The 14,626-nt window shown below is 35.4% G+C and overlaps 3 protein-coding genes across 3 annotated transcripts; 1 reads left to right on the forward strand and 2 right to left on the reverse strand.

Moving 5' to 3' along the window:
* Nucleotides 1-430: 430 nt before the first annotated feature.
* On the forward strand, nucleotides 431-4,066 carry taf8 (TAF8 RNA polymerase II, TATA box binding protein (TBP)-associated factor). The gene is made up of 8 exons (XM_055056835.1): nucleotides 431-590; nucleotides 848-1,001; nucleotides 1,541-1,639; nucleotides 1,727-1,789; nucleotides 1,865-1,989; nucleotides 2,095-2,242; nucleotides 2,518-2,660; nucleotides 3,405-4,066. Exons 1-8 carry the CDS (start codon nucleotides 543-545, stop codon nucleotides 3,543-3,545), a joined length of 921 nt encoding a protein of 306 aa, XP_054912810.1. The 5' UTR covers nucleotides 431-542; the 3' UTR covers nucleotides 3,546-4,066.
* LOC129377109 (protein pitchfork-like) lies at nucleotides 3,761-7,496 on the reverse strand. Its single transcript, XM_055056842.1, has 5 exons — nucleotides 7,220-7,496; nucleotides 6,788-6,883; nucleotides 4,886-5,016; nucleotides 4,701-4,818; nucleotides 3,761-3,945 (listed from the first exon to the last, which is right to left on the reverse strand). Exons 1-5 carry the CDS (start codon nucleotides 7,376-7,378, stop codon nucleotides 3,880-3,882), a joined length of 570 nt encoding a protein of 189 aa, XP_054912817.1. The 5' UTR covers nucleotides 7,379-7,496; the 3' UTR covers nucleotides 3,761-3,879.
* A 753-nt stretch (nucleotides 7,497-8,249) lies between these two features.
* LOC129377089 (V-type proton ATPase subunit S1-like) lies at nucleotides 8,250-14,482 on the reverse strand. Its single transcript, XM_055056818.1, has 10 exons — nucleotides 14,338-14,482; nucleotides 13,381-13,501; nucleotides 12,681-12,755; nucleotides 12,406-12,599; nucleotides 11,376-11,413; nucleotides 11,196-11,281; nucleotides 10,863-11,095; nucleotides 10,742-10,774; nucleotides 9,753-9,990; nucleotides 8,250-9,157 (listed from the first exon to the last, which is right to left on the reverse strand). The coding sequence occupies exons 1-10, from the start codon at nucleotides 14,457-14,459 to the stop codon at nucleotides 8,945-8,947; spliced, it is 1,353 nt and encodes a 450-aa protein (XP_054912793.1). The 5' UTR covers nucleotides 14,460-14,482; the 3' UTR covers nucleotides 8,250-8,944.
* Between the last annotated feature and the right edge of the window lie 144 nt (nucleotides 14,483-14,626).

The raw sequence follows: 14,626 nt of genomic DNA on the forward strand, positions 1-14,626 counted from the left end.
AATAAGTGAGCAGAATCTGCACATCTCAGGTCTTGGGGATTTCTTTAATGTTTAATGTACAATAATTTAGAGTGTTATTTAACCCCAAAACTGTTCCGTGATATGATATTAGACATCAATTCTTCTACAAACATGAAAACGGCACATTAATTTGAGAACTATTGTGACGATCCATCTTCCCAGTGATGGCCTACATCAGTTGTTTTAAACATAAAAAGATACCGTGATGTAAACAAAATATCTATTTAAATTTTAGAAAAAAAATAAAAACAATAATAAAACACATTCTATCCTCGGATGGGGTTAAAAGTGCAAAAATCATAGACTTTGGATTTTTTTTCCTGGTAACGTGTCGTATAATAAATTAGCACTAGATGGCAGTGTTAAGTAAAACTGCAGGTGGATTCAACTTCCGCCCAAGTAGCGGAAACAACGTCATTAAGCCGCACTATGTTTACTATCGGTGGCTACGCGCCAGTCGAATGAGTAAAATACGTTTACACATTTATTTAGCTGAGGAAAGAGAGTTGAAGTGAGTGCAGATGGGGGATTCCTCGGCAGCATCGGGGACGTCGCTGAATTCAAGCGGGGTAAGAGTCGCTCTCTTCGGTCACGGAATGTAACGGTGTTTTAAGCTAGGTAGTTTTAGCTCGCAGGTATACACAGCAGGTATATTTCGCCAATGTCTTACATATTGAGAAGAATTAGTTACTGGAAGTCATACATATATGTACTAATTACTGTGTTGTTTTAATCCCTTTTGGTCATATCCACATATGTTCTGAAAAACATGAAGCAAACTAAAGATAAAGGCTTTATTCAGGCTCTATTTCCTCTGTGCTGTCAGCGGGGAGCAAAAGCAGCCTCCAGCCCCGCAGAGAACTACCAGCTGGCCCGGCGGCGGACCCTGCAGGTTGTTGTCAGCGCCCTGCTCACTGAGAGCGGCTTCGAGAGCGCCGAGAAGGCCGCCGTGGAGACGCTGACGGAGATGATGCAGAGCTGTACGTAGGCTTCATTTGACTGGAACATTTAAAATACTCTAAAGATAACTTTAATGCGAAAACTTGAAATGGTGTTTTCCATGAAATAATCATCAAACTAGATTACTTAAATAAACTAGATCTAGTTTATTTCATCAAACTAGATCTAGTTTGATGAAATAATCATCAAACTAGATCACTTAAAAAGGGATGTTTGCAAACCAGTTTTTTACTTCTCATTAGGAAGTAAAGAATAATCTTCTTGCCAAAACTGATATCCCGACATAATTTTTGCTTCTGTTTCTTCTTTTTTGTTTGGATTTTGCCATGATTTTCTCATGTAATTAAAAAAATGAATTAGTTTTCCTTTTTGAAACATACAAATATGATTTAAACATTTCATTAAAAAGCAGGATGTGATTTAAGAAATGGCAATTCTGTTTTCACTTTTCTGTACAAACACAAACCCTTAGATAAAGAACAAAAATCAAAACTGGCGGGACAAATTGTTTTATAATTGAATATTATTACATTCCTTTTGTCATTTTTTCCCCTCCAAGACATAACTGAAATCGGTCGATGTGCTAAAACGTACTGTGAACACACAGCCAGGAGCGTCCCGACGTTGTCTGACACCGTGGTGACCCTCATTGAAATGGGTGAGATCAGAAATCCACAAACCGACGGCATGAATTTCCCATTGCTGCCAACAGACTTAAATCTGATTAAATTCAAACTGTTTGTAGGTTTCAATGTCGACACTCTGCCTGTGTACGCCAAGCGATCTCAGAGGATGGTCATAACCGCCCGTAAGGACGTTTTCTGTCTCTCATTTATGGTCCCTGTGTGCTTTCCAAACTTCTATTTTCATATTTGAATTTCAGCTCCAGTGACAAACGCACCGGTGACTCCTAAATCTCTGTCTGCTGGACAAAAGCGGACGCATCCGTCTCACATTCCCGGCCACTTCCCGGAGTTCCCCGACCCTCACACCTACATCAAAACACCTGTGAGCCAGAAACCAGTTTTAGAAAACAAATCCTTGAAAATCAAATGAGCTTACTGGTTTCTCTGAAAGTAACTGCTGATTACATTTGAACTTTTACGACTTTAGACATTTCGAGAGCCTGTGTCGGACTACCAGGTAGTGAGAGAAAAAGCTGCCACCCAGAGGAGAGATGTGGAACGAGCACTGACACGTTTCATGGCCAAAACCGGAGAAACCCAAAGCCTCTTCAAAGATGACATCTCTGCCTTTCCATGTGAGCGATGTCATTGTAACACTGGTTATTTTATAGTGTAAATTTCCTCAGTATCTGTATTAGAGACGACCCTAGAACTCACCTCCATTCTTCATATCTTGTCTGTTGAAATGAATTGTTTCTCAAGGTTTTAAGTAGAAAAGGGAATATTTTAAATCAATTCAGCTGTTTTTCTGTATCAAATTGGGATTTACTGATACTAAACCAAAAATATCAGTATCAGAAGTGAAATAAACGTATCAGTGCACCATTAATATGTATATAACTGATTTCAGTGATCGCTGCCCGGCCGAGCACCATCCCGTACCTCAGCGCCCTCCTTCCTTCTGAGCTGGAACTGCAGACTCTGGAGGAGACGGACTCGTCAGAGCAGGACGACCAGACAGACAGCGAGAACGCAGCAGGGAATGTTATCGCTGTAAGTGCTGACAGCTGGAGTCCAACAACATTTTTCAATGATTTTAGTACTTAGAGCTATTTCTGTGGAGAATTTTCTTCATAAAATTTAGTTTTTCTTACTTATCTTACCAATACTAATCTTGTTTTTCTGAACTCATGCAATCTGGAAATCACCCACAGATTAGAGCTGGGTGATGGCTTAAAATAAAATTTCACATTTTTATTATGTCAGCCAGAGAAACATCTTGAAATTCAGAGAAAAAAAAAGTTCTTTATTAAAAAAAAACTTGCTTGTCCTGGACATCCTGACATCATTGTGAGCTTAGAAAACCAAAAGAGTGCGTTGGTGAAAAAAAAATCCAGATGTTCCAAAAGTCTTGAAAAACAAAAATTTGATTAGTTGATCAAATCGATTTATCACCCAACACAATAATATATTAGTATTATTGATATTTTTTTGACAAAATACATTTCCATTATGTTTTTGGTTATATGGTTTTTAATTGCATTTTTTGAGGGAGAATATTTAAAAAATCTTGCAGTTCCAGCGTCAAGTATCAAAATGAAAGCTTTTTGCTCTTTGAGGGCAGCAGACTTGAATTTTTATCCTTGTAAAATTGTCTCAAAACTATATGAATGCTTATTGCTTTTCTGTTTTTTTGTTCACTGTTCTATAGCTATTTTTTAATTTTTTTGTTGCTTATTTTATTAGTTTGAAACAGGTGCAGACATATTTTAACTTAAAACTCTCTTTGCGTCTCAGGATGATCCAAGCGCTGACAAAGAGAACTCTGTGCTGCCCCCTGGTGGTGTCGTTCCATCAACTAAGGCCAGCGAAGACAACGTGATCGACAACCCGTATCTCCGGCCCGTCAAGAAACCCAAAGTGAGGAGGAAGAAATAACCTCACTCTAATGATGAACTCGTTTGCCTCTTTTGTTGCGGCGAAGATGTTTTCTCCTCTTAGAGACGAAACTTAAAACCTGCTGTGAGAGCCGGAAGCAGCCGCTGACTGGTGGACACTGTTTTTCTATGTTTTCTGTACACACCCACGTCATATTGGGATTTGTATGCAACAAATGTTCCATGTCACCTCTGCCTGTTTTTTGTACAAATACAAAAGGCAAGTTTGTTTTTTATTAACTCTTACTGTATCAGCTAAGTGAGGATTTCTGCAGCTTCAGGCGACTCCTCATGGCATCCATGTTGTGAAGTGATTTCATGGCTCAGCTGTAGAGTTAAAAGTACAATCTCAGATAGGCCAGTTTGCCCCTGTGCCTAATGAAGCCATAGTCTTTGGGTACCTGAGGAGAGGAAAGAAAAACAGAAGCTGGTTTTCATACATGTGGAGTTCAACCTTTGTTGTTTTTGTTTCTACATTCATAGTGTTGGATTGTCTTTTAAATACAATGACTTGCCAAAGTAGTGGTGTTTTTTTTTTTTTCCTTCAACGTTTGTTTTGTAAAACCTCAAATCTCTAGATTTAAGTAAAATACAAAGAGTCCAAATCTCTTTGTATTGAAGTAACACATTTGTAAAGTGGGATCAAAATGATGCTTGAGTTTTTTAATATTTTAAAAATAATGTGCAGTTTAGGGCAGCAACTACTGATTATTCTGACAATTAACTGGATTTAAAAAATGGCATTCTGCTGATTTACACTTAAATCATTTTATACAATATTAGAAATATAATAGAAGATGCCAATTACATTTTTAAAGAAGAAAAACATTGTATTGCCTAAAATGCATTGATGGCATTTATTTATTGTTTGCTTGATCATTTGAAGCAAAAGATGCATTTTGAGCTAAAAAATATTTGTAAAATAAAAATAATTAGCACAGTGTTGATTAATTTTTGGATTAAGTGATTAATAATTAGAAGGAATTTTGAATTCACAGGAAATCAGCCACGTTTCATTTCTTTCTTCAATACTTAATACTTTAATACGTTGTGTTGATCAGTTTCATAAAAGCCCAAACAAGAAGCAGTGAAGTTTGTGGCGTTAATGTGAAAAGTTCAAGAAGTATAGGTATATATTTAGTTTTTTTGGTGTTACCGTCACTTTGACAGCCTGCTTGTCCATCTGCGGCAGTTTGGACCAGTCCGGTTTCCCAAAGCACATGGGCCACTTCACCTTCCTGGTTTTTGTTATGATGTGTTCGTACATCCCAGGGCTGAGTCAGGAAGTAACGGCTGTTAGCTCAGTTCAACAATGCGGCGTATTTATGGATCGTCTCTCACCCCGGGCTGACACTGGCAGCGTTTCTGTGCATTTTGAATTTTTCTTCATAAGAACCGAATGGAGCTCTACCGTGGAGAGGAACTCTGGATTTGCTCTGATCTCTCTGGTACTGCTGAGGTGATGGAGTCAACTGGAAACATTCACAAATGAATTTAAATCCATAAAGCTGAAAAGGAAGAGTTTTACAAAGAGCAGGAGTTTTTAGAGACAGACGTCCAATTTCATTGCGTTAAATTACAAAGTAAAGTTTCTTTTCAGTTCTATTTGATATAAAAAGCATTTTTATAACAACTGAAGATAACATAGTTACTTGATTGTGCCATTTTATAGCACAATAAGACTGTCCCTTTAAGTACACAGTTCTCTAAATCCCATTCCTTCGTTCAAAACCATACAAGAGCCTGAAAAATACTTTTCTTTGATCATGAATATTTAATGTGTGAAATTATTAAAAACATCACACTAGTCAGGTGTGATGTTTTAGACTTGAATAACAAACTTGCATTTACACCAAACTTTTCCTAATTTTAAAATTGTCTTTAAAAATTTGCTGATATAAAAGACAATTTTAAACTTGGCCATCAAGTCACATAATTGTTGAAAAACAATTACTTTTGTTTCTGTTCTGGGAATGACTGGAGAATCTGAATGATTCTTTTCATTAGACTGTCTTAGAAAAGCATTGTCTTTAGTCAGAGGCTTATTCCAAATCTTTGTAGTACAGACTGCTTGCTAGACTGCAAGAGCTATTCATTAATATAAGCTACAGCAATATTTAATTTCCCTTTCGGACAAAAAAAAAGTATTTTTGAATTTGATTTCTGTATCCTATGGTGTTTACATTAAATAATGAAGAAATTATTTGATTTTAGCATTTTCATTGTCCATCTAAACCAACACCAGGGACGAAAATTGTGGATCTATAAACTTCAATCCCTTAGACTTGAATGCATGTGCATCATATTGGCTTTGTGATTAAGTCATAGATTCTTAAATATTTATGTAACATAATTCTGATCGCCGCTGCATCAAGCAGTTTTGGTTTTACACAAGATAAAAGACATAAAGAACAGAAACTCATAAGGTAATCTCAGGTCAGCAGAGTGAAAACTCCCACATGTTCTTTATTAAACTGAGCCAATCTCTCTATTTGACTGAGTGAGGGAAAAATCCACCTCACTGTGCCAAAGATAAGAAAACCCATCGAGCTCCGAGCTTCAAAAAACTTTATCAGGTTGTGTTTGTGCAGGGTGTCCATGAGTGCTGCTTGAGAAATAAAATACTTCAGTGTGAAGGATGTTGGTCTTCCACACTGAATGTTGGTCTTGTAAACTGAGGAAAGATATGCTGCTGAGAAGGTGAAGTGTTTTTTTTTTCCCAGCAGAAGAATTCAACAGATCACTTTTCACATGTTAATCGTTTAATTGATGCAGGATGGAGTTCTGAAACAACCTCACCTTTCCTTATCAAAATGGAAAATATGTCTCAGAATCAAAGAAAAATCCTCTGCAGTGTTAGTTTGCACATTAAAACAATAAAACGATCAGTGCAAAGAAATATTACACCAAAGAGAAGACTCTTCTAGATGAAAATCACATAATTTCTTAAAACATCACTGTGACTTACTGCTTAATTCAAGTTTTAATGCATTATAAATGTTTGATTCCACATTAATTTGCCACCCAAACAGAATCTTGCTTTATTTTTGTTGTTGTTGAGCGGGTTAAAAACAACTTTACTTCACTGAAGAAAATAACGTTTTTGGCTCAAGTTATTTTTTTACTTAAATAATATCTGTTTTTTATATCTATATGCTATCACATTTTCCTTGATAAATGTTGACTGGCGTTTCTGTCGATAACTTAAGAGTTAACCGATTTGACATGGAGTATGAATAATACCTTAGAAGGTGGAAAACGGGTGTCAGTCCGGGCAGAGAGAACGTATCCCATATCACTCTCTGGTCTGGTTTCTAGATTGTAAACAATGGTGCGAAACTGTAAAAACAGAAAGAAAACAGCATAAAATTCAACATTACGTAGACTCAAATCCAAATCTCCTGTGTCCATGTAAATGACATCTTTCACATTTACAAAAGATTCAGATTTACTCATTGGGGTTTAATCATCCAATCCACAAAAAATCTGGAATTTAAACATAAACAAGGCGGGCTATAAACAGGCTAATTTCCTTTTTTTCTTCTTTTTCATTTCTATTACTTTTAGATAAGGCTATTCTCTCAATTTAAAAAAAATACAACATAAAATGTGCGCTGCATCTCAGATTAAAAAACAAAACAAAACAACAGAGTAATTTGTGAACAACTTATTCACCTCGTGGTTGGAATAGCAACCCGGTCCGAGATGCGGCGGTTTCCGAGCTTCGTGTCTTTTCGTTTGGTTTCCTAATCGGTCGGGCGGAAAAAAGCGGGGATACAGTTTCCTGTCCTGCGAGCTTCCGAATCTAACTCGACGAGAATGCAACCTTGACATTTTAGAGGCAAGCTGTCAACAGGGAGAGTAAAACTGGCTGAAATGTTTAGGGCCGTTACTACAGTAACGCCATAGTAGCACAACGGAAGTGTGTCACGTAGCAAACGTAGCCGTTAGCTGTGTTCAAATGTAGCAAACGTAGAAGTTAGCTGTGTTCAAATGTAGCAAACGTAGAAGTTAGCTGTGTTCAAATGTAGCAAACGTAGCCGTTAGCTGTGTTCAAATGTAGCAAACGTAGAAGTTAGCTGTGTTCAAATGTAGCAAACGTAGCCGTTAGCTGTGTTCAAATGTAGCAAACGGCTTTGCTGTAAGTCCAGACGAGCAACTTCGACTACGTAATAGAACCACAGTTTGCAGTAAAAAAAAAAAAAAAAACATATTTCAGTTAGAAGACCTCAAAGTTTTGAGATTATCAGAAATTCTCAAAAGTAAATTAATAAATAAAACTTCAAGTCAAAAATTTCCTATAAAAAATTAGAATTTTCTAGAACCCAAAATGTCTGAGTGGCAGAAGTTTAATTTAAAAAGGAGTTTTAGAAAAAAATTTCTAGAATTTTTCTGATTTTCAAAAATGTTCAACTTTCAAAGCTCAAATTTTCACTTTTTTTCTAGGAAATTTTAGGGATTCATTTAAAAATATTTTTTTCTTGGAAATATTTGACAATGGAGTGCTAAAATTTATGACAATCTAAACATTTTAGGTTTTTCCTCACTAACTGACTTCTGAAGCTCAGAATTTTTTTTTCTAGAGCAATGGCAAAAATTTACTCCTTTTCTATTTACCATGGTCTTAATATGCACATTAATGACAGCTCTAAAATAAATACATAAATACACACACACAGATCTTACATATATATATATACAAACATTCAAATTCCAAAATACTTTATTGATTCCAAGGGGAACTTAAATGTTCTTGTAATGTATTAATTCAATATTCTTCCAAGAGTTGTAGATGTTAAATTAGAGGCATGTAGTAGCATTTGCACATCAATCGTTTTGATAAATATCTAATGAGGCACAAAATGGATTAGCTGATAACCATTAGGCTTGCAAGGCAAAGTAAACAGAGCAATTTTAATTTTTTTTTGTTACAAATAATTTACAGTTTAACCAAACATCTTACAACAGTGATAAACTAATGTGGCCGAACCCTGACAAGTGAAAAATAGATATTTTACACAGCCACCTTTTTTTTGTTTTAGTCATGCTCGTATATGATTTAAAAAAAGCAAGATTTGAGGTCTGTAATGTTCCAGCCAGCATTCAGTGAACACATGCATTTTGGCAATAAAGGCATTCTCAGGTGAGAGTGCAAACTGCTTGTTCAGGCACATGTTTCTTTAGTACATAGACATCAAATCAAATTTTATAACATACATTTTGGGACATTAAAAGATGAAGAAAAAAAAGGAATGTGTTTTACTCTTAAAACGTCTGCCAGGCAATTGCGAAAGAAAACTGAACAAAAGCATCTGTGGCCATAGAGGTTCAGACGTAGAAGCAACATGGCAGCTTCATTAGGGACTGAAAAACTGTGAAGTGCATCTTTGGATGAACGCTTTAATCAGACTGAGGGACTGCAATCGATGGACCTTTGGGGTCGTCAAACCGGTCCATTGTGTTTAGCTGCATGATCATATGCAAGCCATACACAAAAATTAGCAGCATGAGCAGCGAGGTGATGAGGCCCATCCAAATCCCAGCCGTAAAGAAACCGGCGCAGTCGCTGGCGTAAGAAAAGTTTGTTCCATTGGACAAACGGAAACCCTGAATCTGCATCCGAAAAAAAACACAACAAATTATTATATATTTTCAAAAATTATAATTTTCTTAAACTGGTCATTAAAATCAGCACTTAGGCATGAGGTCAGAACAGTGTTTTTCAAAGTGGGGGCCGCTAGAGGGCACTGTGGAGAATCAGAAAGTTAAATAAGAAATTGAATCCCATATATTTTTTAATCTTATAAGTTTTGCTTTGCATTATTCAATCATTTTTAAACATAAAACGTAATTAAAAATAATTTATTAAAATTTTGGCTTCTGATTGGCTGAGATTCAAATTAACCAAACCGCTTTGCTCCTCAAACAAGAGATTAAAAAGTTTATGACAAAAACAAAAAAAAGCAGTGGAGAAGAACTGGCGGAATAAAGTAAAATATTAATGTAACTAATAAAAAAATAGTACATACTTCCTTAAAGTCAAATATTTGATCAAATTTTCCACTATAGAACTCAGGGCCAATTAAAATCATAAGGTGTGAGGCAGCATTTATGCTAAATGAATGTAAAAATGACTGATTGGTGAATAAAAAATAAACATTCTAAAAGTTTATATTTCTTTACATATTATGAGGAAAACCGCTATTACCTGGAAGTCAACAAAATTCAGCTTCCACTGAGTGGAGTTTAGGTTGGCTGGGACGAGCAGGGTGTCTCTGAAGCTGCTGACCGACTGGCAGTGGAAAGAATACTCTGCAGGCGCGTAGATCCCATGACTCCCAACAAAAGACGCAGTCTGACCAGATGAATGCACCTGAACCTGAACGGAGTCCAGGGTGAACCAGTTTCGAGCAGAAACTGGATAGAACTGCTGACTCATTGTAAACCTGCCAATTAGCAGAAGAAGAAAAGAAAGTTACTTGAAAATGTATTGAGAAATGATGAATTGATTTCAACAAATGAAAAAAGTATCAAGATTATTTTAGTATAGAAATCTGAAAGGTTTATAGTTTCAGAAAAAAAATCTAATTTTTACTGATATATTTATTTATGGATCAATATTAAGAAATGTTTTTTTGCATCTTCACTTGCAAAAAATGTTCTAAAAAGAAAGTCTTAAGTTTCTACCATTTAACAAATAGAAAAAAATGGTAATTCTAACTAAGGTAAAAGAAGAAAAGTTCAGTCTGATTTAACTGCAGACTCTTGAGAAAAAAAATGTGTTTGTCTTTTCTCAGTGCACTTAAACTGTATAATAACTATAAGAAACTTTGACAGTAAGAACTCCTAAAATGTCTCATTATTATTGTTTTGTTTTTTTGTTTGGATAAATAAATTATTGGACTGTACTGGGTGAAACACTGTAGTTTGCAAAAAAAAAAAACTGAAAAAGGTGCAGCAGTTGAAAAACAAAATATAGTTTTACAATATATTATGTCTACTAATCTGATCAGGTTTAAAGTTTAGACTAAACACATGCAGCCTTATTTTTCCATACAACTTTAAAAAGTTAATTTTATACAGTTACTTTCTAAATACTTTCCATATTTCAGACTTTACAAAAGTCAACTGATGACTGTCATTCAAAACATTACTCAAATAAGATTAAAGTATTTAGTGAGCAGCTTGTTGCCTTACCTCAGAGTGTAGTTCACATAGGTGAGCACAAGCCTACAGGTGGGGAAAAAGCAATACATTTAACTAACTTTAGAATCTAAAATAATAAATCAATCACCATTCAACTGAAAAACGCTCTTACTCCGAATTTGTGTCGTTACACATGGATCCTGATAATGATGATGAGTTTTCTTGAGCGAGGTCGATGAACCCCGATGAGCCTGGAGGGCTGATGAAGAGATTCTGAGCCCACAGCATAATGCAGGGACTTCCAGTCGAATTACTAAATATTATAGGAGCTTTAACATCAGCTGTAGGGGCTTGTAACAAGGTCCGGCCCACTTGCTGGTTTAACAAAGATGACACTGAAATTGCCTGAAAGTTAGAACAAAGTTCAGTGAGAAACTTCTATTAAAAAATCCAGAGCATGTCCAAAATTTAACCATTTATGTTTCTGACAGCTGTGAGATCTTACTTGTGATGGCTGCAGCCCTGTGTATACTGCAGTGTATGCCACATCTTTGGCCTTCAGGGAACTCAGAACTTTCCCTATAATCTCATCTAGTGGCAAAAAAAAAAAAAAGAGTTATATCCATAATACTGAAATCAATCCCTAATTCTGTACTTAAACAGATAACCAGTATTTTAAACATACCATTTTTGGAGAGGACTTCCTTGCATGACTTGAGTGAGCTGCAAAACAAAGAATTGGTAAATCTCTGCATTTCTATTACAAATGTGAGCAAATCTGTCAATGTTCTGATGATGTTAAAAAAACATGATTTTGAAATTGTAGTATTTCCTTCAAATTAGAAATAAAATTTAAATAAGCTTGTTCACGCAATAAGTCATTAAAGATTATGCAGCAGCGGATAATGAAATGTCTCCATGTTTCAGCAATCATGATCTTTCAGCCATCAGAAGAAGAAATGTCTTCGTTTTATTCAGGCACTGGGGAGACAGGCCATAAGCAGTAAATCACTAATCGCATGACAAATTAAAATAAGCTCAATTGTTTCCTTTTGCATGATTTATTGTTTATCTCTTTTCTTTCTCTTTCGACTAAAAACTGGATGACAAAAGACTTCATTATGGTGCTTTGGTCTCAACTAACCATAGTCTTAAAGGACTATTTTGTTTACAAAGTCTTAATAATTTATTTTATTTGTTGTTTCTATTGTTTTAGTTTATTTCTTCCAGTTCCAGTGATAAACATTCATCAGAATTTAATGATAATAGATCTTTGAGAATGTATTTTTGCGTTATTATACCATTACTTTGAAAATGGTCTCAAAACAACATTATCATTTATCATAAGAACTTCTGTAACAGTTTATCATCTAGAAAAATTCTTGTGACAGGCTTTCGTTTGTGGCATTTTGGGAAATTGTAGTCAGATTTCACATTAGAGCTATGGATTCAACACGTTCAAAAGACAATGTTTTATGAACTATCACTTCCTGTTGTCTTCATCGTTTCTGCCAGCAGTACATCTAATTCGAAAAAAAATCCCCCCCTCATCCTACTACAAAATGATTTTTGTTGAAAAATTTTAGTTTTCCCTTAACTGAAGTTTCTATTAAGTAAATTTATTTTCACAATTTCAATATGTGCATTTTTATGGTTAATAGGAATGCAGCTGGTGATCACAAACAGAAATTCACAGAAAAACAAAAGAATCTCACTCGCAAGAGTAAGGCAGATTGATGATCAGTAAATTGCTGATTGATGTGTTGAGGCTCAGGTGAGACAGAGTGTCTGGATCGACAAGGAGTGGTGAAGCGCCGAGTTTCTGCTGCAGCAGGGTGGGGATGGCAGACTCTCCTGTCCACTCCAGAGCAGGAAAACTCACTGATGAGGAAGAGGATTGGAGTGCAGCCTGTAAAAAAGTGATTGGAAAGAGTTTTAATATTATGCAGGTTAGTTACCAGCTCATAATTAGCACCCAAAATAAACCCACCTCAAGGTTCCTAAAGGCACTTTCTTGCTTGTTTCCAAACACTCCACCAAACAGGGTGAAGTCATCTTTGCTTAACTAAACACAAAAAATAAACATATTTAGTTAAGAAAAGCAACAACATTTTCAAAATGAGTTAAAGAAGAAGCAACACAATAACCAAATTGCAAAAAGCCCAGAACAATGAAAGCAGGAACCGTGAAAAGGGAAGTACAGTAAAAGCTCAGAGTCATGCCAGAATGAGAAGACTGTTCCAGCGTCTCCTGCTCTTTCTCCTGATTCAGTAAGACTGGTGCTTTTTGTTTAACATTTACTGCAGAGAATGAGGCTGGGTTTTAATTTACCCACTTGTCAATTTGTACAAAACAGGCTCTGTGTGCCATGGGATGACTCAACATGCCAGGAAGTCCAATAATAATACCTGCTTTTGATAACTGATGGCTTAAAATAAAATTTTATATATATATATATATATATATATATATATATATATATATATATATATATATATATATATATATATATATATGACATTTGTGGATTTTGTATTCCAATTTCTCTACATTATTTGTCTTTAAGTACCAACAAAAATAAAAATTATACTTAGTGAAGGCCAAACTGTCTTAATAGGGGAAGGATGTTAGCCTCAGCTTTCACAAACCTTGTGTGAGCAAAAGCTAACTACTGTGTGTGATCCTCTGACCTTGTCCTGCAGAAACAGGATCACAGTGTTGGAGCCAGAGCCAAACACAGGCGTGAGGTAGGCGGCCAGCTCCTCCATGGATGTTATGTGTCCAGCCGGTGGAGAGGTCAAAGATGGCAAACTTAAAATGACAAAAACAGAAGCTAAATACTAATTCTTCAATTTAGTTGCTAAAACATTAAGAACAGTCTTCACAGCAGTTTACTGGTTTATTAATGTGTCAATACATTTTCATTTAAAGTATTTTATTTAGTCTGTTAGATGTGTCTACTATCACAAAAGAATACATTACTTTTCTGCAGCCTATTTTTGATCAAATCACAAATAGGCTGCAGGTGTTAATCATCAGATGTTAGATGATTAAGCTAACACCTGAAATGTCCTTTTTTAGTTTTGAGGAATTCAGATGATGATTTAAACAAATACATAATATAATTTATTAATTTTGTTTGGGTCATTAATAACAAGTACCTATATGCTAAAAAAGCCATTGATTTGATACATGAGCACCCAAAAATAAAATCAAGTTTTAGTTTTTAACAATAATGTTCAGCAACATCAATTGCAAAGCCTTTTTCATTTCAAGATTGTTCTTTATTACTGTTTTTAATCGCAGAAATATTATATTCTACTCTAAAAAAAATCTCATACTCGGGCTAAATAAAGGGGTTGCAATATGCAAGTAAATTTTGCTTTTATTTTCACGTTTGTTTGTGAAAATAAATACAACACTCAATATTTAATAACGCCCACAGTTGCATTGTCGAATATACTCTTTATAGTTTCTTTACTAAAACAAAGAAGACAGAAAAATTCCCATATTTTCTTCACGTTTGTGTTTAGAAATTCTAGACATCAAAAAGCTACGAAGCTACTTGTGTTAGCGTTAGCATGCAAGACCAAACTTCAAATGAGTCTTGATATGTAAATCTAAAAGCGAAAAGTAAATGTAAATACCTTTTGGTAGACCACATAAGAAATGGCACTTGTGCCGTGCTGCTCCCTGAAGCTAAAATTGCGGCGAAAAAGAATATAAAAGCCATTATTGATCTTTCACTGAAGTTCCTGGATTCTGCCATTTTCGTTCTCCTTTCCGCACTGCCGTGCGTCACGTGACCCTAACCAGCTGATAGTCATGTGCGCAGGTCCAAATAAAGAACTTCCTGCTTCTTTCATTCAAGCGCAGCAGCTTGAGACTGCTTCCCTTCCCATTTTGTTCTGTTTTAGTTTAAATTAAAGCTTAAGA

Source organism: Poeciliopsis prolifica, unplaced genomic scaffold (genome assembly GCF_027474105.1).
Source record: "Poeciliopsis prolifica strain line A6 unplaced genomic scaffold, Auburn_PproV2 SCAFFOLD046, whole genome shotgun sequence".
Lineage (NCBI taxonomy): Eukaryota > Metazoa > Chordata > Actinopteri > Cyprinodontiformes > Poeciliidae > Poeciliopsis > Poeciliopsis prolifica.